The sequence below is a fragment of the Pelobates fuscus genome, chromosome 7 (assembly GCF_036172605.1).
Source record: "Pelobates fuscus isolate aPelFus1 chromosome 7, aPelFus1.pri, whole genome shotgun sequence".
NCBI classification, from domain to species: Eukaryota; Metazoa; Chordata; class Amphibia; order Anura; family Pelobatidae; genus Pelobates; species Pelobates fuscus.
Genome location: NC_086323.1, coordinates 23,767,124 through 23,795,069, shown reverse-complemented (window position 1 = coordinate 23,795,069; position 27,946 = coordinate 23,767,124). Strand labels below are relative to the sequence as shown.

Here is a 27,946-nt window from a genome sequence, read left to right as displayed (position 1 = left end):
GCAAATGAAATAACATTTTCTTATCTGTTTCATGATAAAGTCCCTATAATCAGGCTTTTTGCAGTAATATGTCATTCATTATCATCACGTACACCTGGGGCAGGATATAGTGTTTCTTGCCCATGGTGTCTCTCATGAAATTCTCTACCATTTCCTTCAGATTTCATTTACGTTACTGAGATGATTAACTTGCATGTATTCCCTGTACTATAATTACATGTAACCTTTAGGAGTGCATGGAACGCTGTATCTATGTCATTTTAAAAGCCGCATAATACATTTTAGTCCTGCCATCTCTAGGCAATAATTACTAGTACATTTTTTTTTTGCTAAATTTCCCAAATGTACATTAACAGACACACCGTACACTTCATGTACTCTTGTTTTATGTAACGTATTATAGAGTTTAGGGACTGGATTCACTAAAGAGTGAGATGCTGAGTTATGATAGTTAGATTATTCAATTCAGAACAGTGGGATGCTTGTATATTTTGTATCAACTCACCAACACTCATTTACCTTTCTAACTGATCTGTCACTCTCTCTGCTATCTCGTGTGAATCAATGTCTCTCTAAAATGTTTTTTCAGCTTTTTTCTGTTTCTGTTTTTTTCTGGATGGCATCCTACGTCGTAAAGGAACACTTTAATGGAAAACGCTGTATTTATTTATTTATATATTTATTTATCTTTAACAATGTAGTAGATATACCCTCAATGAAAGCATTCAGTATTTAATTATGTATTTTTTAATAAGGGGTATATATCTAAACACAAAAGCTGCAGATCTCTTGTCTTTTGCTTTTGTAAGCCCTCCTCTTTTAACCCACGCTTTCTGTGGCTGCCCAATCATAGATTCCCCAATGCAGCTCAATGAGAAGTCTTTGCAATGCTCTGGGAAATTGCGTTTTGCTCCACTGAGCTAACCAAACCAGGAAGAAACAGGAGTCACACTCTTTACTCATAAAGCACAACAGCAAAACAAAGTGCTTTAGGTGTGTGGAGTTTTCCTTTAAAGAAAACTGACTACAGGTTCAACCTAGACCTTCTCTTTAACCATTTCTGTCAGACGCTGCACAATATCGCACAGTTTTAAACATTTTCTGAAAACCCACCGATTCAGATAAGCCAATGTACAGTATATTTTATGTAATGTTTCTTACGTTGTTGTACATTGATTTCAATCAATTCCCCGCGTAGTCTGCATCCCTAACACATGCCCCTAATTCAAGGAGCAATAGTGCCCCTTTAACATAGACCATAGAAATGTATCTACCTGATGTCTAGTATAATTCCAAGGAAAAAGTATAGCTCATGTTAAAAAAAAAAATTGCTAGCAGAACTAAATGATTACATTAGTTCATTTATATTGGTTCCTCACAGATATCACACAGGGGTAGATATAAAGTACTTTTATCCTGATTGATATATTCCTTTGCATCATGGGAAAGCTAGACATGCTTGTTGTGCTTACAATGCAGCAATCTAAGAGTTAATGCTCACATAGCACACAACCATGGTGTACAGCTAAGGCACCGATATACAGCATCAATGCGCGAATGGCGCAGGTTAAACTAAATAAAATTTAAAGGCATTGCTACTTTCCAGATTAGCGTATTTATGAAAAGTGTTTTCTTGTTAATTAACCTTCTCCACAGTCTGCTAGTAGAATACCACAAACCCGGTGATCATAGTTCGGTGCTGTTTTTGAGTGCGCTGTTTCCCTAAATTTCTGTGAATTTGGACTACAGCCATCATTAATGCTGACCCTTCTCAAAAGCTATTTTGTGACAGTTCCTCTTTAACCCGCTGGCTTCAAAAGCCACTGAGATATTTATTTCGCACAACTATCAACATTTGAGCTGGAGAAAGAGGAACACTTTAATTCTAGCCATGTGAGTGGGAGTGTGGCCAGGCTGTTCCGAGAAATTTTAGGTAACTTATCAAAAAAAAATGTTTGTTACTAAAATGTAATTTAGGGGGGCGTGGCCTGACAGCCGATGGAGTAGGACGCAGACGGCAAGAGCTCCTAGGCCCCAACCCGCCTAAACGCTAAACACGCCGCGAAAAGTGCCGATTCTATGGGGAAAACAAAACGAGGGGCTACCCCTAGACCTCCACACACACCAGCTATCCAGACTCCGGGCCCAATGGACGATTTTCTGTCCTCCCCGCACTCGTTTGGGGGCCCGCGGGACCAAAGCAAGATGGCGCCCGCATCCCCGGGATCAAGCAGCCGGGCTGACTCCACGGGGAGCTCCCCGAGAGAGGATGCACTATCCCAGATGTCTGCAGACCTTGCTGCAATTTCTGCCAACATGCTTACCTGCAGTGACAAAACGGAGCTCATAGCCGAGCTCAGGTCAGTTATCAGAGAGGAAGTTGCTGCAGTGAGGAGGGACCTCGCGGTCCTGGAAACGCGGGTGGATGCCCTGGAAGAACACCGCCTGCATACTGAACACCACATGCAGACGGCCGACTTGGCAGCTTTGAGGCAAGGCAATATTCTTTTAGACCTCAGGCGGCAGATGGAAGACCTCGATAATAGAGGACGCCGGAACAACATTCGCATACGGGGCTTCCCGGAATCAGAAGGGGAATCGCCCCGGGAACTGCTAACGGGACTGTTCACCCACATACTCGGTGCAGACGCACCTACAGATTTCGGTCTGGAGAGAGCACACAGAGCGCTCCGGACCCCACGCAGGGATGGCCTACCAAGGGACTTGATCTGCTGCTTACAGTCGTTCCAGCTGAAGGAGTCCATTATGAGGGCTGCCAGAACGCAACGCACCATCAGTTATAACTACGCCCATATATCCCTGTACCAGGACTTGTCTACGCTTACAATAGATGCCCGGAGAGCCCTGAAACCACTCACCAACCTTATGCGAGAGAAACGGATCCCTTACAAATGGGGGTTTCCGTTTAGTCTGCAAGCCAGAACGGACAACCAGTGGCACGTGCTGAGATGGCCTAATGATCTCCCCCGCTTCCTGCGGGCCATAGGCCTCCCTCCCATGACAATCTCAAATTGAATCCTGGATTGCCCTCCAGCCAGACCCACCGGCCCCGCTGTCCCAGCTGAGAACCTCACAGACAACACCTCAGGCCCGAGCCAGAGGCGCGGCAGACCAGTGGGCCCCGAAGAATAAGCGAAAATACCCCAAGCTCCGACCCCTGGCAGCGGTTGCCTGGGCCCACGCGACATCCGCAGAACCGAGACTGTCGACTGCCCACCTCACCTACGGAGGGAACCGGGGGCTCCCAAGGGGTAAGAACTGCCCACTCTGGTATGTACTGCACTCCCCCCGCACACTTTGCGTAAATCTTAGCCCGGGAACTATGCCCACTTGGGTGGGGGAAGGGTCGGGGGGGTTGCGGGTTCTCTGTGGTTACGGGACTCTGGCTCTCACCCCCGGCAACAACAGCCATGGGGAGCACATCACAAGTTTGGGTGGATGGGCTTGGGGACGGGGCGGGAAATCCCTCCCGAGGTTGCAGGTCTCCACCATGCCACACACCTGTCATGTTATTGGTTCGTTGCAGAACTCCCCGCTATAGGGACTTGGTAACTGCATGCTACTACAGCCGAAACTTGAATGCTTATCCTCTTGGCTCCCGTACCTGAGCTGGCCATTGATCTGATGTCGGGGGTCCCCTGAGTACTTGGGCTGGGCGAGGGGGTTGGGAGGGACGGGTCATGGGGGCATGCCCGCCGCAACCCCGGAGCCTCTTGGGCCCCCCCCCCGCTAACCAAGTTGTGAGCAAGAGCGGGGCCCGGAAACAGGGTCCGGCGGCCGAGCACCCCGGGTAAACGGGCTTGGGGAATGTTAAAGGTGCTTTACATGTTCACAGTTTACTGTATTTCTTAATTTTTGCTTCTTGTTATGTATTACATTATGCATCCTCATGTTCATGGTACGACCAGGCAGTCGGGGCCCACGGACGTAACTAACTGACCCAGGGACGTGGGTAGACCTGGATAGCATGCTTACGATCCCAACCCCAACAGACGACGCCCCGACACACAGACATGCTTTCTGGGTACCGACTGACAGAGATCCCGGACACGGCCAGACGGACACTAGATAGGGAGAGGCCCCCCCAGACTTATCTCATGACGCCCTCCGTCAGGACGCCCACCGCCCGCGCGGTCCTAAGAACCACCCCCACAAGGTACTACCTTAGACAGATGCCTAGGTACTCTAGTAACCGCCACCAGCGGGTTGGGAGCCCTGAGAGACACTTGCTGACGGTCTTAATACAACCGAACGACTGACAACATCGGTTGCCTCCCTCGCACCTATATTCCGGTCGGAGTTCGGAGGGACTACAGGCTAGTACCCACCGACGACTCTCCCCGACCGAGGTTCGATGTTGCATTTACCCCTCTCCCCGCTCACACCCACCCCCTCTCCCTTCTTTCCTGCCCCCCTGCCCCCCTGCCCTTCCGCTCCTGACCTATCCCCTCCTTCCGATACACCCCGGGCCCCGGGGGGATCCCCGGTCAGCGTGGCCATGTCGGAGGTACGCCCAGCTCAGCTAAAGCTTTGGTCGAACAATACCCGCGGCCTAAACTCCCCTGAAAAACGCGCCCAACTGCTACGCCTACTATGGGCCGAGAGAGTGTCAGTAGCGTTCTTGCAGGAGACGCACTTCGTGAGCCGAGCCCAGCCGAAACTTGAGAATAGCCGCTTCCCTCAGGGGTTCTTTGCGAACCACCCAGACGCTAAAAAAACAGGGGTTGCGATCTTAGTCGCACACTCGATCCCATACCAACACAAAGAAACACTTGCGGACCCGAATGGGAGGTACATTTTCATCAAAGGCTCCATAGCTGACCACAAATACACATTCGCTTGCATATATAGCCCAAACCGAGCGCAGCACACGTTCCTAGCCAAAACACTGTCCAAACTAGAACGCTTCAGGGACGGCCTCCTGATTCTGGCAGGGGACCTAAACCTACCATTAGACCCCCACATTGACACCTCGAAAGGGACCTGCACAATCCCACCACACTGCCTACTCACGGCCAGGAGGGCCCTGCACAAGGCGGGACTGGTTGACTGCTGGAGGACAGCCCACCCTGACGACAGGGACTTCACTTGCTATTCGTCTGTACACAAACAATATAGCCGCATAGATTACATCTTCATGCCACAGGAACACCTGACGCTCCTCCGGGACGCACACATAGGGATCGTCCGCCAGTCAGACTATGCCCCGACATCAATACAGATAAACTCCCCCCTATATAAACCAGTGGAGCGCCAGTGGAAACTTAATGAATCCTTACTGACCGATCTAGTAGCCCGCACTGCGGCACAGCGCACTATCACCCATTACTTTGAAACAAATGAAACTCCCGACATGCCCCCATTAACTTTATGGGAAGCTCATAAGTGTGTGATGCGTGGGCACTTTATATCAGTGTGTACGCAACGCAAGAAAGAGAAGTCCCGATGCATCACAGACCTGACGAGGAGGATTGCAGACCTGGAGAGCTCCCACAAACAGACGCTGGACGACGACACCTATCTTCAACTGACAGAGACTCGGAGGGAACTCAGGGAACACCTGGCTCAAGGCCACCTACAAATACTGCGAAAATCCACAAGGTTCTTCTATGAACACTCCAACAAGAGTGGCAAACTCTTGGCGACGATGCTTCGTTCAAGGAGACGGTCTCAACACATCCATAAGATCCAGACGCGGACCGGCCACCACACTAATATGCCCAAGGGGATCATGGCGGCATTTGAAGCGTACTACACGGATCTCTATAACCAGAAACAAGCCACATGAGACCTGTCCCAACGCCGAAGAATCACGGAATACCTGTCGCAACATGTTACACGCAAGTTGTCACCAGAACGCCCTAACGCTCGAAGAGCTGGCCTTGGCACTAAAGAACTCAAAGCCACACCAAGCTCCAGGACCTGATGGTCTGCCGCTCACATACCTTTGTACGTTTCGAGATACACTCCTGCCAAAACTACTTGCTGGACTCAACTCCCTACGAGACGGAGGGCGTTTTCCTGTGGATACCCTGGCGGCGACAGTCACGGTCATCCCCAAAGAGGGCAAGGACCCGACCGTCTGTGCGAACTACAGGCCCATCTCCTTACTAAACGCTGACTTGAAACTATACACCAAAGCTCTATCCCTCAGACTGACCCACATACTACCAGACCTCGTCCACCCGGACCAAGTGGGATTTATCCCGGGTAGAGAAGCCAGAGACGATACGATACGTGCACTCAACGTTATCCACACCGCCAGAATATCTAACCGTGACACCGTACTCGTGTCGACTGATGCCGAAAAGGCGTTTGACCGGGTAGACTGGGTGTTCATGGCCGAAACGCTGAGACATATGGGCTTCGGACCACACATGTGCTCATGGATAGCGGTGCTATACACCACGCCGACGGCCAGGATCAGAGTCAATGGAGCCCTGACGAATGCCTTCCCCATTAGCAACGGCACTCGTCAGGGATGCCCACTTTCGCCCCTCTTGTTTGCCCTCACCCTGGAACCCTTCCTGGAGGCAGTGAGGCAAGACGGGGGCATCAGGGGGGTTCGGGTGGGAGGAGAGGAACATCGTGTGGCGGCATATGCCGACGACATGCTCTTCTTCCTGGAACAACCGATGATCTCAGTCCCTAACCTACTGCAGGCATTCGAGACCTACGGACGACTATCCAACCTGAAATTGAACATAGATAAATCCGAAGCCATGCCCATAACACGGAACGAGGACCTCGCCAAACACCTCAGCTCCCAATTCCGTTTCTCCTGGAGCACTACCAAACTTCGCTACCTAGGCACCTGGTTGCCGAGAGACTTGGCTCAGCTTTATCAACTGAACTTCCTTCCCATCCTCTCGACCATACAGAAAGACCTGACGAAGTGGACAGGACAATACATCACCTGGTTCGGCCGCATAAGTGCTGTCAAAATGAACATCTTGCCTCGCCTCCTCTACCTGTTCGCAACCCTCCCCACGAGGATTCCACAGGCATTCTTCAAATCGGCAACGACGGCCATCAGACGCTTCGTGTGGAACCAGAAACCGACCCGCATTCGCAGGGCCACCCTGGAACGCCCCAAGGCTGCCGGAGGTGTGGGACTCCCATCCCTACAGACCTATTACCAGGCCACACACCTACACAGAATAGTGGACTGGCACGCCCATCCCAGCCCCAAACGTTGGGTGCAGATGGAGAAAAGACAGTCCCTGGGCACCATCCCATCCAAACTCTGGCTGGGACGGCTCACCTTCAAGGACTTGCAAACAGGCAATCCCATCACTGACGCCACGCTCAAAGTGTGGTGCGGCCTCCGATTCGCTCGCCGCCTGACTACCTCCCCGTACCCCCGAACCCCCATTACCTACAACCCGGATCTCGCAGGGGGCCTCCCTCCAGCTGCCCTCAAACGCATCCAAGGGGCAGACTGGATCTACCTACAACAATGGACCTCGGGGGGCGAGGTCAGGCAGTTGGCGGACCTGATGGAGGGACCTCCCACTCAGCTAGACGCATTCCACCACCACCAGGTAAAGGCATACCACGCACAAATAGTGGGTAGAGCCCACCTCCACAGGCAGCTCACGGACTTCGAGCAATTGTGCACTAACAGGAGGCACATAGAACACGGTGTCTCCCACATGTATGCTATCCTCCTGACATCACTGGAAGGTAACCCACTAGGCTTCACTGGTAAATGGGAAAGAGAGACTGGGACCCAACTAACAGATCAGGAATGGGGGAAAATCTTCCTCCTCACACACAAATGCTCAATGAGCTCAAAGTTCCAAGAAACCAGCTATAAACTCCTGACGCAATGGTATCAGACGCCGGAGGCCCTCAAACGTATGCAGGTTGCGACCACAGGGGACTGCTGGAGATGCGGGACCGGACCCGGCACGAACATACACATATGGTGGACGTGCCCGCGCATCACACCATATTGGCAGATGATCAATACAAAGATCAGGGAGATTACAGGTTCGGACCTCCCCCTCCTACCCCTGACAATGTTGCTACACCACACGCCAGTACCCACACGTACATACAAAAATTCCCTCACCATACACTTGCTCACTGCAGCGAAAGTCCTTATACCACTACACTGGAAACGCACCACAGTGCCCACATTCACGCAATGGGTTGACAAAGTAGAAAACATCTATGACATGGAAATCATGACCGCCTCCCTGCAGGAGCGCTCTGACAAATGTGCCCTCAAATGGTACCCCTGGAAATCTTATATCTCTACTGGTTCAGCAAAGTGGGTTCCCCAAGGCTCGACGCTTGGTGATGGCTGGGCCGCGACCAACAGTGACACGAGGGCTGTCCGCTCACGGGAAGTGCCTGTGGCATGGCCTCGGGGGCCGAAGGGCTCCCACCCGGAATACCCACCCCCCCTCCCCCTCCCCCCTCCCCCCTCCCCCCACCCAACCCCAACTGCATATCCTTTCTCCCAGACCCCCAGGGGGCCTGGGACGCTTAATGACTAATGACTTACCCCGACCATGACATGGGCTGGCCCTTAGAGGACAATAAAGTTGAACGCTATGATACCTACTGGGACGGGGTCACTAGACTCCGAATTAGAGGAGAGACTAGCCATCATGATAACCTCTTAGGACGCATTATAGTGGTATTAAGCCTCGACACACATGTTTCCCACCATGGCACAATACCGCTGGCCTAATATATGGCTCTTAGGTGCCGAGACCAACCCTGAACAACCGAAGCAACTAGGCACCCTACATGGAAGGGGAATGACTTTGATAATGAATAACTCCCAAGATGCTACCGACCCCCTTCTATCCCCTCACTAAATTTAGCTTATTAACTACCCTCAGGCATATGCATACTGATAGAGGAATCCTCATAGTTATATTGTATAACCAAAGATTTCATGTTACTAGTTACTAAAAATTTAAAAAATGAGGCATCAATACTCTGAAACTGTACTGTTATGACAATACCGATGTAACTACCCTGTGATGTAACTTACTGGTACGTTTCCCATATTGTTTTTCTTCTGTACCCCATCATATATGCCTTGAATAAAAGAAAGATTGACAAAAAAAAAAAAAAAAAATGTAATTTAGAACAAGAACCATGTATCCTATTTAAGCCGACTGATATCTAAGCTCATTTATTGCTGTTTAAAGACACATTACTAGGAGTATTATTGCTGTAGAGATCTGTACACACACCAACAATATGAAGCTCCTAGAAAAATGGATAGAAAAGAGGGACAAGATGGTTTGGGGCCCAAAATAGGGACTGTCCCTCCCAAATAGGGACACTTAGGAGGTATGCTTTAGTGAAGGTAGCCATTTTGTAGTGCAACCCGTCTTCTCGCCAGTAGTATAGCTAACTATATTCTCTCTTCTGTAATCACTGTACATTGTATTTGAGTTTCTGTTCACCTTGTCACAATGTATCTGTCTTATTTGTTTTAAATTCCCTATAGCAAACAACATGCAGTCACGCCACTGTTAAATGAGTTGCTCTTCATTTTCTAACCGGGCTTTTATAGACCATACTTTTATGAAGATATACACCATTCAATGTTCTTAAGGGGTTAAGTTAAGAGAGCGATTTTAGAACATGGCGTTGCCGTTCGATCCTCCGTTATTTTTTCGCCAGATGCAGGAATGTCTGCTTGCTGCCGCAGATCTGTTCTAAGCTGCATTTTCTCACTTGGAATGTGGCAGCATCGTGCCAGGGTCTAAATGTTTTAGTATTCATCTGGCAGCACACGCTAGCTTGGGATATTGTTTTTTTTTTGTCCATAACCAGGGGGAACAATCACACTGAAACCGTACTCCGGCTATAAACCAGCCAATGTAATTGGTTTTAATTTTAATTTTTGTAATGGCTTTAAATTAATAGGAGCAGCTGCTGTCACAGTGTGTGGGTGTCCTTTTTCCAGAAGGCAGACAGCACCAGAATACAGAAAAAATAATAATAACAATAAAGAAAAAAAAAAGTAAAGTAAAAAGCGGAGTGAGTGTGTAGGACAATAAAGGTTAATTCAAGAACGGCGCAATGTCTTTGGCTTCGAAGAAATGAGTTGCATAAGATCCAGCGCAGTGATTTTCCTTTCTCTAATGCTTGGATAACAGCAAAATCTTATTAGCTTTCGCCATGTAAAACTGTGCTGTTGGTATCTTAACATTAAACTCACTGTCTCCCCATGACTCACTTAAATAGATTAGTGGTTACAAAGTGCTAGCAAAGATAAGAATAGATTAGCGGGTTGAAAAATCCTCATATCATTATTTTAGAAGATGCTGGTTTGAATAAGGGGCTTTAGGGATTTTGCCTTTTAACCCTCTGGCAGAAATGAGGATTCTCAAAGGGCTCGTTTGATTTTTGATTTTTTTTTTTTTTGCTGTTCGGAATTTCAGGTTGGGGTTAACATAAAAAGTTAATATAAAAAGTGCCATTATATACTTAAAATTTCATTAGAAGTTTGAAGATGCAAATAGAGCTTTTAGTAATAGGGACGTGCTTTGCTACATTTATATTCAATGAATACATTTGGGTTTAAATGTTTGGCTCTTGCGCCAAGGAAATTTTATTTTGGATTTTTATTTCGGATTTTTATAGATTCTGGCTGAAGTGTAGGCATTAGGGAGAACTCGAGCAAGTCAGGGTTTATTTTAAATCTGTCTAGCTTTCCCACATGTTGGGTTTTCTGTGAAGACTTAATATGCTCTAATAATAAAGAACTGTAATAGTTACTCAGCGGACAAGCAGTATTTCTCATGAACTAGAACAGGCAATTACCCACACCATGACACCCACCACTGTCACCCCCACATCCTGACACCCACCACTGTCACCCCCACATCCTGACACCCACCACTGTCACCCCCCACATCCTGACACCCACCACTGTCACCCCCACATCCTGACACCCACCACTGTCACCCCCCACACTGTAATTGCCCCCCTCACATCCTGCCACCTACCACTGTCACCTGCACAGCCTGTCATCCCCACACTGTAACTGTCACCCTCACATCCTGCCCCCCCCCACACGGTCAGCATCATACCCAGCCACCCACCACTGTCACATCCACACTGTAACTGTCACCCCCACATCCTGACACCCACCACTGTCACCCCCCACACTGTAATTGCCCCCCTCACATCCTGCCACCTACCACTGTCACCTGCACAGCCTGTCACCCCCACACTGTAACTGTCACCCTCACATCCTGCCCCCACACATGGTCCGAATTACACTCAGCCACCCACCACTGTCACATCCACACTGTAACTGTCACCCCCACATCCTGCCACCCACCACTGTCACCCCCCACACTGTAATTGTCAACCTCACATCCCGCCACCTACCACTGTCACCTGCACAGCCTGTCACCCCCACACTGTAACTGTCACCCTCGCATCCTGCCTCCCCACACGGTCAGCATCATACCCAGCCACCCACCACTGTCACATCCACACTGTAACTGTCACCCTCACATCCTGCCACCCACCACTGTCACCCTCAAACCCTGCCCCAACTACTGTCACCCACACACCCTGCCCCCCACTACTGCCCCCCCACGGAAAGTCATTTCCACACAGTAACTGTCACCCTCACATTCTGTCACCCCTACAGTCTGCCCCACAGCCTGGCATCTCCACACTGTCACTGTCACCCTCACATCCCAATCCCCATGCAGTCACTCCCATACCCTGTCCTCCACACTGTCACCCCCCACAGCCTGCCACCCTCCACTGTCGCCCTCACAGCATACACCACAGCCTGTCACCCTCACATCCTGCCACACACCACTGTCACCCTCACATCTCAATCCCCACACAGTCACTCCCACACTCTGTCCTCCACACTGTCACTCTCACAGTCTGCCACCCACCGACCCTGCCTCCACTATACACACACACACAGACAATGTATTCAATACACACACTACATCCATGACACAAAAGCAGACACTGCACCCATGACACACAGATACTGCATCCAAGACACACAGACCCTGCATCCACTACACACACTACATAACATAATGGATGTTGGTGTGCTTTTGGTGGAGGGTACATTACGTGCTGTAAGGAGCGTTGCCGTAGCAACCCGTGGCTCGCAAGTGGAGAAGTCATGAAGCTGCAGAAGGGTAAGTTCAGACTTCTGGGCCCCCTCTCCACAATACACAGCATAATTTGTCACTGCACGACCAGAGAAACAGTGTCCCTCCTCCCTGGCTACACACTGATCAGCACTCTCCACACTACATGCGCTACACAGAAACTGTACACACTAGCATCCACTACACACAGACACTGCATCCTCTACACACACTCTGCATCCACTACACTCACTTAATCCAATGCACACACCAAACATACTCTGCATCCACTATACTTCACCCAATATACAGACACTGCACACACTACATGCACTACACAGACACTGCATCCACTATACACACTGCACTCACCAAACATACTCTGCATCCACTACACACACACTGCATCCACTACACACACTCTGCATCCACTATACACACTGCACTCACCAAACATACTCTGCATCCACTACACACACTCTGCATCCACTATATACACTGCACTCACCAAACATACTCTGCATCCACTATACACACTGCGCTCACCAAACATACTATGCATCCACTACACACACACTACATGCACTACACATACACGGCATCCACTATACACACTGCACTCACTAAACATACTCTGCATCCACTACACACATTCTGCATCCACTCTACACACTGCGCTCACCAAACATACTCTGCATCCACTACACACACACTGCTTCCACTTCACACACTCTGCATCCACTATCTACACTGCACTCACCAAACATACCCTGCATCTACTACACGCACAGACACTGCATCCACTACACACACACGGCATCCACTACACAGACATTGCACCCATTACACATACACTATATCCACTACACAAATACAGACACTGCATCCTGTACACACTCTGCATCCACTACAAACACACACACACACACTCACTGCATCTCCAGATGCACACACTGCATCTCCTACACAGACACTGCATTCACTACACACACTGCATAACATAATGGATGTGCGTGAGGTTTGGGTAAGGGAGTGGTGGGGGGCAGCATTTCATCCTTCGACCCAGGCAGCACAATGTCTTGTGCCAGCCCTGTGAGTATGTGAGTAAACTATGAATATTTGTGAGGTGTCAAAAATGTAAACTACATTTTAAAAAATCCAAACCTCTTTATCCTGCAACTGAGCATTTCTCTTTTAGCTCCTTGTCAATCGTTATTATAAATCCTGACCTTTGCACCAAGCAGTCAACATAAGAAAAACATTGAGAAGGAGAGAAATTAAACCGTTTTTATTTATCCTCTTTTTTGAAATGTTTGCCTTGGTTTGCCTTGTCTGAGCTGGATTATGATGTCATGTTCTATATCTTTGAGATACATTTAAAAAAAAAAAAAAGTTAATACAAGTGATTTTAACGGGGTAATTAACTAAAGTCCTGCTTTTAACAATGTTACAATTAAAGTCCAAACGGACCTGCTAGTTCAGATGAATGGAGCGCTGCCATGTGGGAGAAATCCAGACTGAATGCTGCAAATCCGGCCACGGATGTATCTAATCTGAGCCCGGATTTAAAAAGAAAATCCAAGCTATTTGCCCACTAGCAGAACTAGTAACCTGAAGGCAAATAGTTAAAAAACTCTCCCCGGCACATGGTTAATCATGAAGTGCATGGCATGTGCTTGCCAATCAGCCGCCGCATTAAAAAAAGTCATAAACAAATAAAAACTCTGGAGGTCAATATGACCCCATATTACTATAATGAAGGAAAATAGTACCTGAAGTTATCATTCACTTGCATTAAAGGCAGTGAATGATAATTTGCGAACATGCATCCTACCTGACGCATTGCAGCTTCTTTTGTGAATCTCCCAAAATCTATACTTTGTACAGGATTTGGATGCAAAGTATCAATTTTATTCCAGGCTCCATTGCTGGTGATTTGCTCGGGCCGAACAGTTTCCCACCGCATTTGGCTTTAGTAAATATGAGAATTGCCAATGCGGTTGTCATTCGGTAACTTTCAATGGGTGAAAACTCCTATTTATGCTGTGTTGTAATTTGTCTTTATGCAATATGAACCTTTTTCCTTTTTACAAAAATATTCCTGTAACATGTTTGTGAGAGATTAGCTACCGTGCCACGACGTGTAAAAAACATGTATTCTCCCGTCTTCAAAATCAAACGTGGAAGATTAAACCAAATAAAAAAAATTATTTGTAGAAGGTCATTTTTTTTTTCTGTTTTTTCTTTTCGATGTCGACATTTACATTTTCTACGTATAGTTTCCTTATAATTTCTTTCATTTCCATAGAGCAGAAAATGAAATTAATCCAGATACCATTGACATTAAAATAATAAATAATTGCAGAATACGTACCCAGGAAAGGCACATCTATATTTTGCTAATTTTCCAGTAAATACTGCCCTTTCGGTAATGTATTTTTTAATAATTTTTTTTGTAAACAGGCAAGTTGATCTCTTTATTGAAGCCTTTAAGAAAGGTTTTACGATGTTAAAGCGCGCAGAATGGTTGCGACACACACAATACACGCGAACCTTGCTGCCAGATGGCTTGGGAAACAAGGTTGGACATATTACCCAGAGGCTGTGAAAGAGCCAGTGTCACAGTAGATAATAAAGCAGATGTTTCACCTCTGTAATGAAGATGGAATAATTTGAAGATAAAGGTCTTTGAGTTCCTGAACACAGTATTCAAGCTAGCTAAGCAACCAGGAAATCTGGAAATTCTAAAAAGTTATTCATAGGAATTGCTTTAAAAGAAATAAATTAAATTAAAAAAAAACATAAAATTTATTTTAGCAATCTGAAAGATAAAATGCAGGCTAACGGTTAATTGCCCCTCGTTCTTATTCAGTTTATACAAGAACTGGCAAACTTTAAATTTACATGACAATAGGCTTCAGTAAAAGATCTTGTAAATTAAAATAATTTTAGCCACAACTACTTTTTACACTACAATCACTACAGTCAGTTTACAGCCACTACAGCCACCGTTTAATCCTATGGATTTATATACTAATATATGCAATGCTATTTATGCAGTTTGTAGAGTAGGTGATTGGTTGAAAGCCAATTTTATACTAAATAATCCAGATATGAATACACTCTCTCAGATATCCCAGATAAGGATCAATATTCTACTCTATTATGACATAAAATAGATAATGAGCACTAGCCTTACAAACCAGACAAGGATTGTTAATCTTACACAATCTAGGTAATTATCCTCACATAATCCAGATATGTATCACTAATCTCACATAATCCAGATATAGATCATTGTCCTCACACAATCCAGATAGGGAACATTGTCTTCACATAAACCAGATATGAGTCATTGTCTTAAAGGGACACTATAGTCAGCCAGACCACTTCAGCTCAATGAAGTGGTCTGGGTGCCAGGTCCCCCTGGTTTTAACCCTTCAGATGTAGACATAGCAGTTTGAGAGAAGCTGCTGTGTTTACATTGCAGGGTTAATCCAGCCTCTAGTGGCTGTCTTCCTGACAGCCGCTAGAGGCGTTTCTGCGACACTGGATGCGAAAATCGCATTCAGCGTGCAGAACGTCCATAGGAATGCTTTGAGAAATGCTTTCCTATTGACTGTTTGAATGCGTGCTTGGCTCGTGCCGCGCATGCGCATTCCGCTCCACTCTGGAGTTGACGTCAGCGGGGGAGGAGAGGTCACCAGCTCCGAGGGAGCCCGGCGCTAGATTAAGGTAAGTGGCTGAAGGGGTTTTAACCCTTTCAGCCCAGCGGGAGGGGCACCCTGAGGGTGGGGGGAGCTAAGGATTATATTGTGCCAGGAAAACAAGTTTGTTTTCCTGACACTATAGTGATCCTTTAACATAATCCAGATACGGATCACTAATCTCACATATGGATCACTAATCTCACAAAATCCAGGTGTGCATCATTGTAATCCAGATTTAGGTTGATTATTGGATGTAGGTTGATTTCTTACAAGATGATTGAAATAAAAAAAATAAAAAAATCATCAAGAACTGGCAAAATCTTGGTAGGGACCATTCTTAAAGCAGCACTTTTGTTCCACCATTTAATTCACAGATCAAGTAAGAAAAAATAACCTATACCAGGAAACAGAGGAGCAGTAAACAAAATTATATAATAATACAATGGTATTATAACGGACCGTTTCACTTACAAGAGAATAAAACCCAGTTTAGGCGATAATCCCCTTTTCCATAGACCAGCAGCTACTGCAAGCACCAATCTCCCGGACTGCAAACTGTACAAATCTTCCAACTCCCGAACTGGAAACACACGAACCCTGGAATAGCTGAACAGGAAAAGCATACAATCCGCTTACACTCCTGGCAGTCAGCATACAATCCAATTCCCCCAAAAATGAGACGACACATCGGTTTGAGGGTCAAGCAGAATCTCAGGTCTGGAACACCCAGCCTGGTTTTTATTACAGTTGTGCACATACAGGACACACCCAGGGGGAGGCATAAAACAACCAATCAAGCAACAGTACAACCCACACATACCCTCCCCTCAGATAAGCAATTAACATAATTATTACATACAGTAAAAATACAGTTTCCACACATACTCTGTAACTTTAAAACAATACATCACATTCACATAAAAATATATATCCACAATCAATCCATTCAGGGGAACAACATATTAAAAAATGGCATGAATCAGACCAGGGGTTCAAAAGTTAGTAAAAGTATCTTTTGTTCCCCCTGGCTGGTAGTATTTTAATCTGCCTCAAACAGGAAAAGTAAAACATTCCCACAATGCACCCTGGCTTCCTCCCTTCTGCCCTGGAGATAATTGGAGAAGTAATCCAATTATCTCCCAGGTCAAAGACAAAACTCCATTACACATGTGGGGACCTAAATACAGCATTATGTTTTAAAATATATAAAGTTACTTTTTATACATTAAACACAGACATGTAACATATCCCCAGATAGCTCAGGTCTGCGTGCACATTATTAGGTGAATGGCACGTAGACCACACAAATACAGTTTAATTGCCATGGAGCCAAAGTCTTTCCCACAGTCTTTCATTATATGAATAGGCTCCATGGCATAGCTATCTGGGGGTATCACTGCTCACACAGGGCAAGTACCAAATGGCCCCACTGTGTTTAAAGGGCCAGAATGAGTGACATGCACTATGTTAGGGCCGAATACGTTTTGTAAAAGGGCCCAATCTCCCAGGGCCATAGTCCAAAGGCAAGAGGCGGGCAAGCAGCCCCCTCCAAGGACACGTGGCGAGGTCGGTTTCGCCACAGGTATAAAATATAAATATACACTGAACAAAATTATAAATGCAACACTTTTGGTTTTGCCCCCATTTTTCATGAGCTAAACTCCTATTTCTCTCAAATATTGTTCACAAATCTGTCCAAATCTGTGTTAGTGAGCACTTCTCCTTTGCCGAGATAATCCATCCACCTCACAGTTATGGCATATCAAGATGCTGATTAGACAGCATGATTATTGCACAGGTGTGTCTTAGGCTGGCCACAATAAAAGGCCACTCTAAAAAGTCTTATATCTTTGAGTTCAGCTCATGAAAAATGGGGGTGAAAACAAAAGTGTTGCATTTATAATTTTGTTCAGGGTATAAATAAAATAAAAAATTGTACTCCTTTTCCGTTTTTTCCCCTCTATTCACTTCTCACTTAAAGGAAAACTATAATGCCAGGAAAACAAAGTTGTTTTCCTTACACTATAGCTTTCTATAATTCCCTCTATCTGGTGGCCCCAAACCGCAGTACAGAATGGGTTAAAAACCCCTTCTGATACTTACCTGAGGTTAGTGCCGATGTCCATCGGCATTTGCTTGGGCTCTGCGCGGCGTTATTCTTGGTGGATTGTGTATAATATGTAGAAACATTTTTGTCCCATTGTACATAACCAGTTGTTTTTCCACGTACATTAACTGGTAATATATAATGAGATTGTATCGTAAATTGAGTTTGGCAGCTTTTCTTCATTTTCATGAGCATTTTTTGTACTTTATATTAAGACAAAACAGCATCCCTGATGCTCTTACCATGATTTACATATAATTGTTGAGCAATACGTGATGTCATTTGTGACCCTTTCCCGGTGTAGAAGAGTTCAGTGATTGGATTTTGGTCATATCTGATGACGCACAAGGTAAATCTAACACCTGGAAAAATGCATAATATCAGAATATTCAGAATTAAATACATGTTTAAAAATGTTTAATGCATTAAAAAGGAATGTTAGCTTTACAGTTAATGTGCAATTAAATAAATGTATAATTTATGAGTCGGTTTACACAACGTTCTGTTTCAGACTATGCTGACAAAGTCTTTAAAGTTTAGTTTTTATTAGATATTTTCAGATCTGAATGGGGACCCACTGAAGGGTTTCTACATGTGCTGTTTCCTATCTCAGTATTTCTTGTATCTTTTTTGCTCTCCGCAAGTTTAAAGGGTAATCCAGTGAGGTATCAGCCATACCTCACTGACGAGGCCTAACAAGGTCGAAACGATCGTCTGGGGTTGCTGTATCCCTTGTGTAGAGAGAACCGCCAGCATTTTGCATCTGGCCTGCTCTTTTGGGTGGAATCAGTCTGATATTAAAGGGGCCCAGGTTCTCTTTGTAATGGCACAAGATGAGCGAGCTTGAACACAAGCTTGAGATCTGAGCGGGGACCCATCAAAGGGAAGGATATTCGGGCTGTTGTTTTCTCTATTCTTTGGCACTCAATTTTGCTCTGTTTGTAAATTTCGCTGTATTAAATAACATAACAATACCTACCAGCTCTGGTATCATGAGAAGCAGGATGCCGATGGAAGAGAGGTAAAGGTGGTGGGCCAGTAATGTGTTTGTGTCACTGGTACTGGCCATAAGGGGCAGACCTTCCCAGAAAGGGGGTAAGTTCACCTGAATTACTGGCAGGTCAGCCACTGCAGGGAGCACTGTTTCTGTACCCTCTGCAGGCTCCTAGTGCCCTGAACATGTTAGCGCTATTCGTGTTGGGTACGGTTCCCTAATGTCCCAAAAGAGGCCTGTATAAGACTCTAGGGTTTATTTGGGGTTTTCTTTAGGCTTTATTAGAATTTAGGCAAAAATAGCCCTCTTGAACTGTAAATGAGTTACAGATCTTTTTCAAATCAGCAATAGTTGGTAAAACTTTAAAATGTAGTTTTCAGTCATTCACTAATTGGAATCCAGCAATTAGTGGAAAAGCCGCTATATTAGCCTGAGATTAGTAATAGTCATAATATATCGTAAAAATCACAATATATCTTAAAGTCAACACTGTTGATGTGTGTCACAAGGTTTCCCTGCTGATCATGGTAAATAATGTTTCATAAGGCCTGCTGAGATGAGATTTGCCCTCGCTGAAATACTTGCTTGATAACAACCGACTGACTTCGAGAGTAACGTGGCTCAGCTGAGACAGAAATATGTAATGATAAAACTATATTGATTTAATAAAATTCTAAATAAATATATTCTGGTGCCATCATTAAAATGTATTAAGCTTTTAAAATCACTTTCAGCATGATAGTTTTAAATCAGATAATTGGAAAGAGTCCCCTGAAATTAATTAAAATTAATGATATATTGTTTAAAAGGCACATTAAATAATGCATCCGCACTTACAAGAATCATAGTTTTTTTTTTAATAATATATCTGTCTCCAAGTCTCCAGTGTGGAAAAAATACAGCGTACTGCCTAAATTGTCAAAAAATAAAATACGCAGGTGCTAGTCACGTCTGCAACTTTCTGTTTGGAGAAAAGTGAGTCTAGGGGATGAGAAATGAGAAACACACCTTCAGTTACTTTGATCAGTTCTGTGTGTGGCTACATTTACCAACCTGACCTGGCTGTGTTTTTGTGGGAAACCGCAGGACACAAACAGCTACTAGGACAATGAGCAGCTGCAGCATAACTCTATTTTGTTAACAAACTTCTCCCTCACCCCCAATTGTGCAGAAGGGGTTAAAAAACCTTATGTTACTTACCCGGGTCAAGCTCCAATGCTGGCTCAGGTCTCCCATCTCACTGCGGTCATCAGTCGGTGGGGGAGACCTAATGCACATGCGCATTACATTATTCAATGTTTCCATACAGGGTTTTGGGCAACGATGGATGTCTCCATGCACAGCGTGAGGATGTCCAACGTCAGTTAGGTGACCAAGAGTTACCTAATAGCCAAGAGGTCCCTCTAGTGCCTGTCCAGTTTCATGTGTGTTCCTGCTCTAGTTTCCGTCTATGCTGCATTCATTTAATTATATTTATATTTTTTTATTTTATCAAGTAAGGCAGTGATGGCTTATAGAGATGATCACAGGGAAAAACATATGATTTGTTTCATGTCAATTTTCATGTTAATTTTCAAATTCATCCAAAATTTAAAAAAATATTTATTTGGATAAAAAAGATTTTTTTTTTTTTTCTTAAATTCCGGTGCCCATTTTTCCATACAGAAAATTAATAAAGTTGGCAACCACAAAGCTAAAGTACCAATTTAGGGCATTTTCTGCTAAACTGCTGAGAAGGTGTTTTCTTAATTTTGATCGTACAGCTTTTTAGAATATAACCCCTTAATCTGCTATCCTTACGGATGATTGCCATATTAAAGGATCCCAAATTTGGGTGCTATCTACTAAAGAGCTGAATGATCACAATTATGACATTTTCTTAAAGGCACACTCCAGGCACCCAGACCACTTCTGCCCATTGGAGTGGTGTGGGTGCCAACTCCCACTACCCTTAATCCTGCAACTGTAATTATTGCAGTTTTCATAAACTGCAATAAATACCTTGCAGGGTTAAGTCCTCCCCTAGGGCACTTCCTGGTCCATAGCACAGGTTTCTGTGCTATAGCGTTGCTGGACATCCTGACGCTGTGTGAGGACCTCCAGCGTCGCTAAAATCTCCATAAGAAAGCATTGAAAAGCATTGGGTCTAATGCGCATGAGCATTAGGTCTCCCCAGCTGGCGGGCGGTATCAGTCTCCCCCGCCGGCTGACGTAATGAAGGGGAGGAGCGGCGACGGAGGAAGAAGCAGCGACGTGGGACATGTCGCTGCCTCTGGTAAGTGACTGAAGGGGTTTTCACCCCATCAGCAACTGGGGGATGGGAGGTGGGAGGGAGAGGGGACCTACAGTGCCAGGAAAACAGATTGTTCTCCTGGCACTGGAGAGTCCCTTTAAGTTTGCTCTTGCATTTGTTTAGAAAATAATTATTTAATTTGCTTTCCTTATCAAAACAAATTGATCTAAAATTAGTCAATTTGAATCCGTCAATTTTGAAATTCGGATCCCTCTATACTGCCGAATTTGGATGAAATTTGGTTATGATCTAATGGTTAATCGTATACTTCCCAAGATGCTCCAGTGCCGGGATGCCCACTCTAGAATAAATAAATCTATAAAGAATGAATAATTGTTATTGTAACTAAATGTTATCTATCACCCCTGGTTTGTCTTAACAGATCCGAAATGATGTAGTCATTAATGTTTTTTTCTGTTCACAGGCAACGGCTCCCATCCAAAAATGTTTATTACTACCGCTGTCCAGATCATCGTAAGAACTATGTCATGTCATTTGCCTTCTGCTTTGACAGAGACAATGATGTGTATCAGTTTGCTTATTGTTACCCATATACGTATACTCGCCTGCAACATTACCTGGAGAACTTGGATCGAAGAGGTCTCGACTATGTCCAGCGAGAACTGCTTGCCCTCAGTGTGGTGAGTTTTACAGTATTCCTTTATGACTTAAACATTGAAAGGTTGGATAATATTTACTTCAAGACCACAAGATGTCCATGTTATTGGTTAAACTGAGAGATGTGGATTATTGAAAAGGAATTTTCAAAGGTCAGGTCCAAGTAGTTGAGCTAGTAGTTGGAAAACGTTTGACTTGAAAAATATAAAAAATATTTTTACTCTCCCTAGTTAAACACTTTGCAAGCATTGCTGAGAAAATGTAAGGAGATGGTGTAGTTATCTGTGAGAAATCAAGGTGGATTCAAAATGAATTTTGAATTTAAGATTAAAATTGCCGAACTGAAAAAATATAATCTCCAAATCAGCTATTCTGGTCTTATATTTGAAATCCACATTGAATTCTCACTTTAGTGAATAATCCAGTAACTTTCAGATTAAATATTATATCTTCCAACTATCAAGACTGCTTTTAAGCTGTTAATGTCACTCGTGCCATATTCCTGTATCATGCATTCACAATAAAAATTGTTATATCCTAGGGAACCAGCAAAAACATTATGTTTTTTAACAAGGTGGTAAAGGGCATCAGACTGTACTGATATTAGCCCAGCATATAAATAGGAGATGTCCTGGGTGTGAATAATCTGGTTGCGCACTGTTAAAGCAATTTTTTAGATCCGTCACATTCCATCTGAACACCTACCATTGTATAGTAATTAATATGAGACAAGGTTAGTGGTGCAGGACTTCAGTGCTGGATCGTCAATTCTCAGCCATCAATAAATTCTTTCTGTCTGATTGAGAGGATGTGTGCAGGCATTAGATATGAATGGTATTCACACCGAGCGTTATTAGATAGTAAATGCTAAACATTTCTCCTTCACCTGTTTATATATTGCTTAGTCTGCTATGCATTGCTGTAGCTGTATATATATAGTAGTTATGTGATGTATTTTTCTGTTATATGAAACTGATCTCTGAGTACATGCTGGTCACGTGACTTATTGCAGTGTTATCTACTGGAAATAAACAGGCCACAGGTCCTTTGAATGAAACCAGTTTGTGCCATTGAACAGGCCTCTGGTTACAGATGCACAGCATCAGGCCACGAAAACATAGCATCAGACCTCAACCATACAGAATGAGGCCATGGTTAAAAGAACACTATAGGCGCCCAGACCATTTCAGCTCAATTAAGTGGTCTGGGTGCCAGGTCCATCTAGGGTTAACCCTGCAGCTGTAAACATAGCAGTTTCAGAGAAACTGCTATGTTTACACTAGGGTTAATCCAGCCTCTAGTGGCTGTCTCACTGTGATTTCCACAATGAGAAGACGCTTGCGTCTATAGGAAAGCATTGAGAAATGCTTTCTTATAAACTGATTGAATGCATGCACGACTCTTGCCGCGCATGCGCATTCGTCGGAAGAGGGAGGAGAGTTCCCAGCGCCGAGGGAGCCCAGCGCTGGAGAAAGGTAAGCCTTTAACCCCTTCCTTACCCTAGAGCCTGGCGGGAGGGGAGTCATGAGGGTGGGGGGGACCTATTAACACTTTAGTGCCAGAAAAACTGGTTTGTTTTCATGGCACTATAGTGGTTCTTTAAGAAAATTTTGGAAAGCAAAAAATTAGAAAATATTCTGCTCAGGAGGAGTAGTGACAACTCACGATATCATGAAACTGGAACAAGACAGTATGTTACCAGAATTATAATTTAGTCCTGATAACTTCAGGAGAGCACAGTGAGGTGCGAAGCTCAAATAATATTCATGCTTTCAAGGATCACTCAAACAAGCCAGATAACACCGCTTTTAAGTACAAAAATGTCAACGACAGAAGGCCTCCTAACAGTCAATATTATGGCAGACAATCACAATTTTAGAGTCCTGTCCTACTGTCCCGATGGGACACAGGACCAAGCAGAGAGAGCTTGGCTTGGTCTTCTTTTGTCAGACTGCAAATCAGCCTGGCGTGCTTGACTCCAAGGTGACACGCTCATTGAGTAACCAGCCCACCCATTCTAGATGGGTCCTCCCACTATGGACATCACCAATGATGCAAGTTGTGTCACTGACAATGCCCCCAAGGGCAGTCCCATCAATCCCGTTCCCATATATCACAATGTTGGGTGACACGCTATGGGTTAGCAAAAAGTGTACTAATACAATGAAAGGAATCTTAGCTCCCCAGCCTTTCAGATTTTAAACCTTTTCACACCGTGGGCTTGTGTGGTATCGTCAGCATGGAAAAAATATTAATAAATCATCTACAGGTTCTACAGCTCAGTGCAACTGAAATGTGTTGGAAATAAATTGACATAATATAGTTTTAGATGAAATAAAACTAATGAGGCTTCAGTTCCCAGCCAGGAACATAGGAGTTTGACACACACATGTCTTTTCCCCATGTCATATCACTAAAGAGAAGGAATGGTGGGTATGTATCATTTTTCTATTGTTACATTTAGGATGAGGCACACAATGTGATGTTGCACAATGATCTAGTGATCATACTAAGAATGTAACGCTTGCAATTCGAGCTAGATAGTTTTACAATAACATACTCTGTAAAATCCCTGAGCATTTTGCGACTAGACTAAATATATTTAAAATGATAAAAGGTAATTATATCACACTCTCTATGTGTCTGCTCGTCTGATTGTGTGGTGACAGGCACTGTCAAAATGTTAAAAGCATAGACAAAGCATGCAGAACACGCACAGGCATATTAACAAGAATGAGGGGAACAAATGGTTTTACCCACATACATTACAAGAAACTGTCAACCAATGAGACTATCTCAGTAGTGGTGGGTCATGCTGTCTAAAGTACAACTGTCACCTCGCAGCTATTTTTTAATTTCACAATCCTTTCATCAAGTTATGAAAGGAAATAGATTTTTGTTTATTAAATGCACTTTTGGTCGGACAGTGTTTGAAGACGACAGTTAGTCTCTATGGTTTTATCTACTTCACTTCCTGCATAGAACAAGGCAAGACCATAGAGACTAACTGTCGGTGTTCAAACACTCTCCGACCCAAGGTGCATATATATGGCTGATGGATCCTGTCATATACTAAAGGAAGGTATGTGTTTTTCATATTCTTTTTAAATATACTTAATTTAAAAAAAAAATCTATTTTCTTTTAAAACTTGATGAAAGGAATAAAATTGTTTTGAGGTAACAGTTGTCCTTTGAAATATATGTTTATATTTTTTTTATCTTTGATTTATTTCACATGCATGGATATAAAAGGCATACTATGCAAAATAAATTACATTTGTTTAGATGCCTATGTGTTGAAATTTATATGTTCTCATGGGAAAAATGGCCATGTGAACATGTGATCATAAACTACTGTGGAAAGATGGGAGATGTAAATCTTGTAGAGGTTAGAGTGACTTCTACTGACCTCTAGTGAACTCTCCACACCATTGTTCATTCATCCGTCTGTGTAACTCATCTTCACTCCTTGGAGGCCACCAACAGATCTCGTTGCAGATATTTTTCTTTTAAATACAAACTACCTTTTGTCAGGAAAAATAAGCACCCATTATGCACTGGCGAAAGAAAAGCTTTGAAAGTGCTTTATTAAAAAAAAAAAAAAAACCTTCTTAATTTCGTCTTACAGATTTGCAGTCTCAGCTAGTTTTATGATGTTGTGACTGCATGTGCACTACTACATTACAATGAAATTTTATATGGAATTCAACCTATTTCAATAACCTCTAAATCAATAACATATATATGAATGAAGTAAAGAGTCCAAATAACCTCAGAGTTATGGCTGTCATTAGAAGCTTTGAGGACCCTTACACAACTCCCATGGCCCACACTCGAGTCCGCCTACAGGTACCATCCTGAGTCCATCTACAAAGATGCAGTGTGTGTGTGTAGTGTCTATTAGTGATGTACCGAACTGTTCGCTGGCGAATAGTTCCTGGCGAACATAGCGTGTTCGCATTCGCCACGGCGGGCGAACACATGCGCGGTTCGATCCGCCCCCTATTCGTCATCATTGAGTAAACTTTGACCCTGTGCCTCACGGTCAGCAGACACATTCCAGCAAATTAGCAGCAGACCCTCGCTTCCAGACCCTCCCACCGCCTGTACAGCATCCATTTTAGATTCATTCTGAAGCTGCATTCTTAGATAGAGGAGGGAAAGTGTAGCTGCTGCTCATTAGATAGGGAAATTGATAGCTAGGCTAGGGTATTCAGTGTCCACTACAGTCCTGAATGACTCATCTGATCTCTGCTGTAAGGACAGCACTCCAAAATGCCATTTTTAGGGCTAGAACATCAGTCTGCTTTTTTTTTTTTTTTACAGCATCATACAGTAGGTCCCCCCCCCCTCATTATTTTTATGGCCCCCACCCACCGCTCACGGTGGGTGGGGGCCCCCACCTACTGTGTCCCCCCCCCGGTCCCCACCCACCGCACAGGGGTGGGGACCGGGGGGGAGGACAGTAGCCCCCCTTATCCTTATTTACTAAATATTCCCCTGTATAACAATGTTTGGCATTTAGTGAATATTCCCTATTCTGCTCTGTGTCAGTGTGTATCAGGGTCTCTGAGGACAGGTGTCAATCCATATCTGCCAAGTGACCCTATGTAGGGGGAACTGTCACTATTCTGCTCTGTGTCAGTGTGTATCAGGGGCTCTGAGGACAGGTGTCAATCCATATCTGCCAAGTGACCCTATGTAGGGGGAACAGTCTCTATTCTGCTCTGTGTCAGTGTGTATCATGGTCTCTGAGGACAGGTGTCAATCCATATCTGCCAAGTGACTCCATGTAGGGGGAACAGTCTCTATTCTGCTCTGTGTCAGTGTGTATCATGGTCTCTGAGGACAGGTGTCAATCCATATCTGCCAAGTGACCCTATGTAGGGGGAACAGTCCCTATTCTGCTCTGTGTCAGTGTGTATCAGGGTCTCTGAGGACAGGTGTCAATCCATATCTGCCAAGTGACCCTATGCAGGGGGAACAGTCCCTATTCTGCTCTGTGTCAGTGTGTATCAGGGATCCTTAGGATAGGTGTCAATCCATATCTGCCAAGTGACCCTATGTAGGGGGAACAGTCCTTATTCTGCTCTGTGTCAGTGTGTATCAGGGGCTCTGAGGACAGGTGTCAATCCATATGTCAAGGTGTCAATATGTCATATGTCAGGTGTCAATCCATATCCATTGTGATTTAGGAATGTTAGGTGATTTATGCCCTTTATGGATTAAAACCAGACTCTGCATCAACTGTGTAATTTTCCATGGGAGTTTTGCCATTGATCCCCCTCCGGCATGCCACAGTCCAGGTGTTAGTCCCCTTGAAAGAACTTTTCCATCACTATTGTGGCCAGAAAGAGTCCCTGGGGTTTTAAAATTCGCCTGCCCATTGAAGTCAATGGCGGTTCGCCCGGTTCGCCCGAAAATTTTGTGTTTGCGGCATCACTAGTGTCTATTTATAGTTGATGCAGAGTGTGTGTGTGTGTGTGTGTGTATAGTGTGTAGTGCATGCAGTGGAATGTTGTGGATGCAGTGTGTGTGAGTGTGTGTGGGTGTGTGTAGTGTGTAGTGGATGCAGTGTAGGTTGTGGATGCAAGGTGTGTGTAGTGTGAAGTGTGTAGTGGATGCAGTGTGTGTAATGGTTGCAGAGTGTTTATAGTTGATGCAGAGTGTGTGTGTAGTTGATGCAGACTGTGTGTAGTAGATACAGTGTATGTCGTGGATACAGTGTGTGTAGTGGGTGCAGAGTGTGTTTGTAGTGGATGCAATCTGTGTTTGTGTTTAGTCGATGCAGTCTGTGTATAGTGGATGTAGAGTGTTTGTATAGTGGATCCACAAGGTGTGTGTATAGTGGATGCAGTGGTTGCTACGCTCTGACTGTCGGGAACTAGTAAGATATACAGCGGATCAGATTCACCCAGAGTAGTCCAGGCCTCCAGGACAGGGGGAGGGGCCCAATAGCCCCCTGGATGGACTCTGAGTACCAAAGCTGTCAGAGACTTTGTTTTTGCCACAGATGGGAATTGATTACAAAATCAGTGGGAGACTGTCATCTGAGTAGTCCAGGACCATTACAACCATCACGCCCTGATGACA

General features: G+C 44.7%; 1 protein-coding gene across 1 annotated transcript in view; it reads left to right on the top strand.

Annotated features, from left to right (window-relative positions):
- The window catches only part of AGBL4 (AGBL carboxypeptidase 4), a 1,519,087-nt gene that overhangs the window by 767,233 nt on the left and 723,908 nt on the right, over positions 1–27,946 (top strand). The window contains exon 5 of the mRNA XM_063427788.1: positions 21,660–21,876. Coding sequence (XP_063283858.1) covers positions 21,660–21,876 — 217 coding nt within the window. The remainder of the gene's footprint in view (positions 1–21,659; positions 21,877–27,946) is intronic.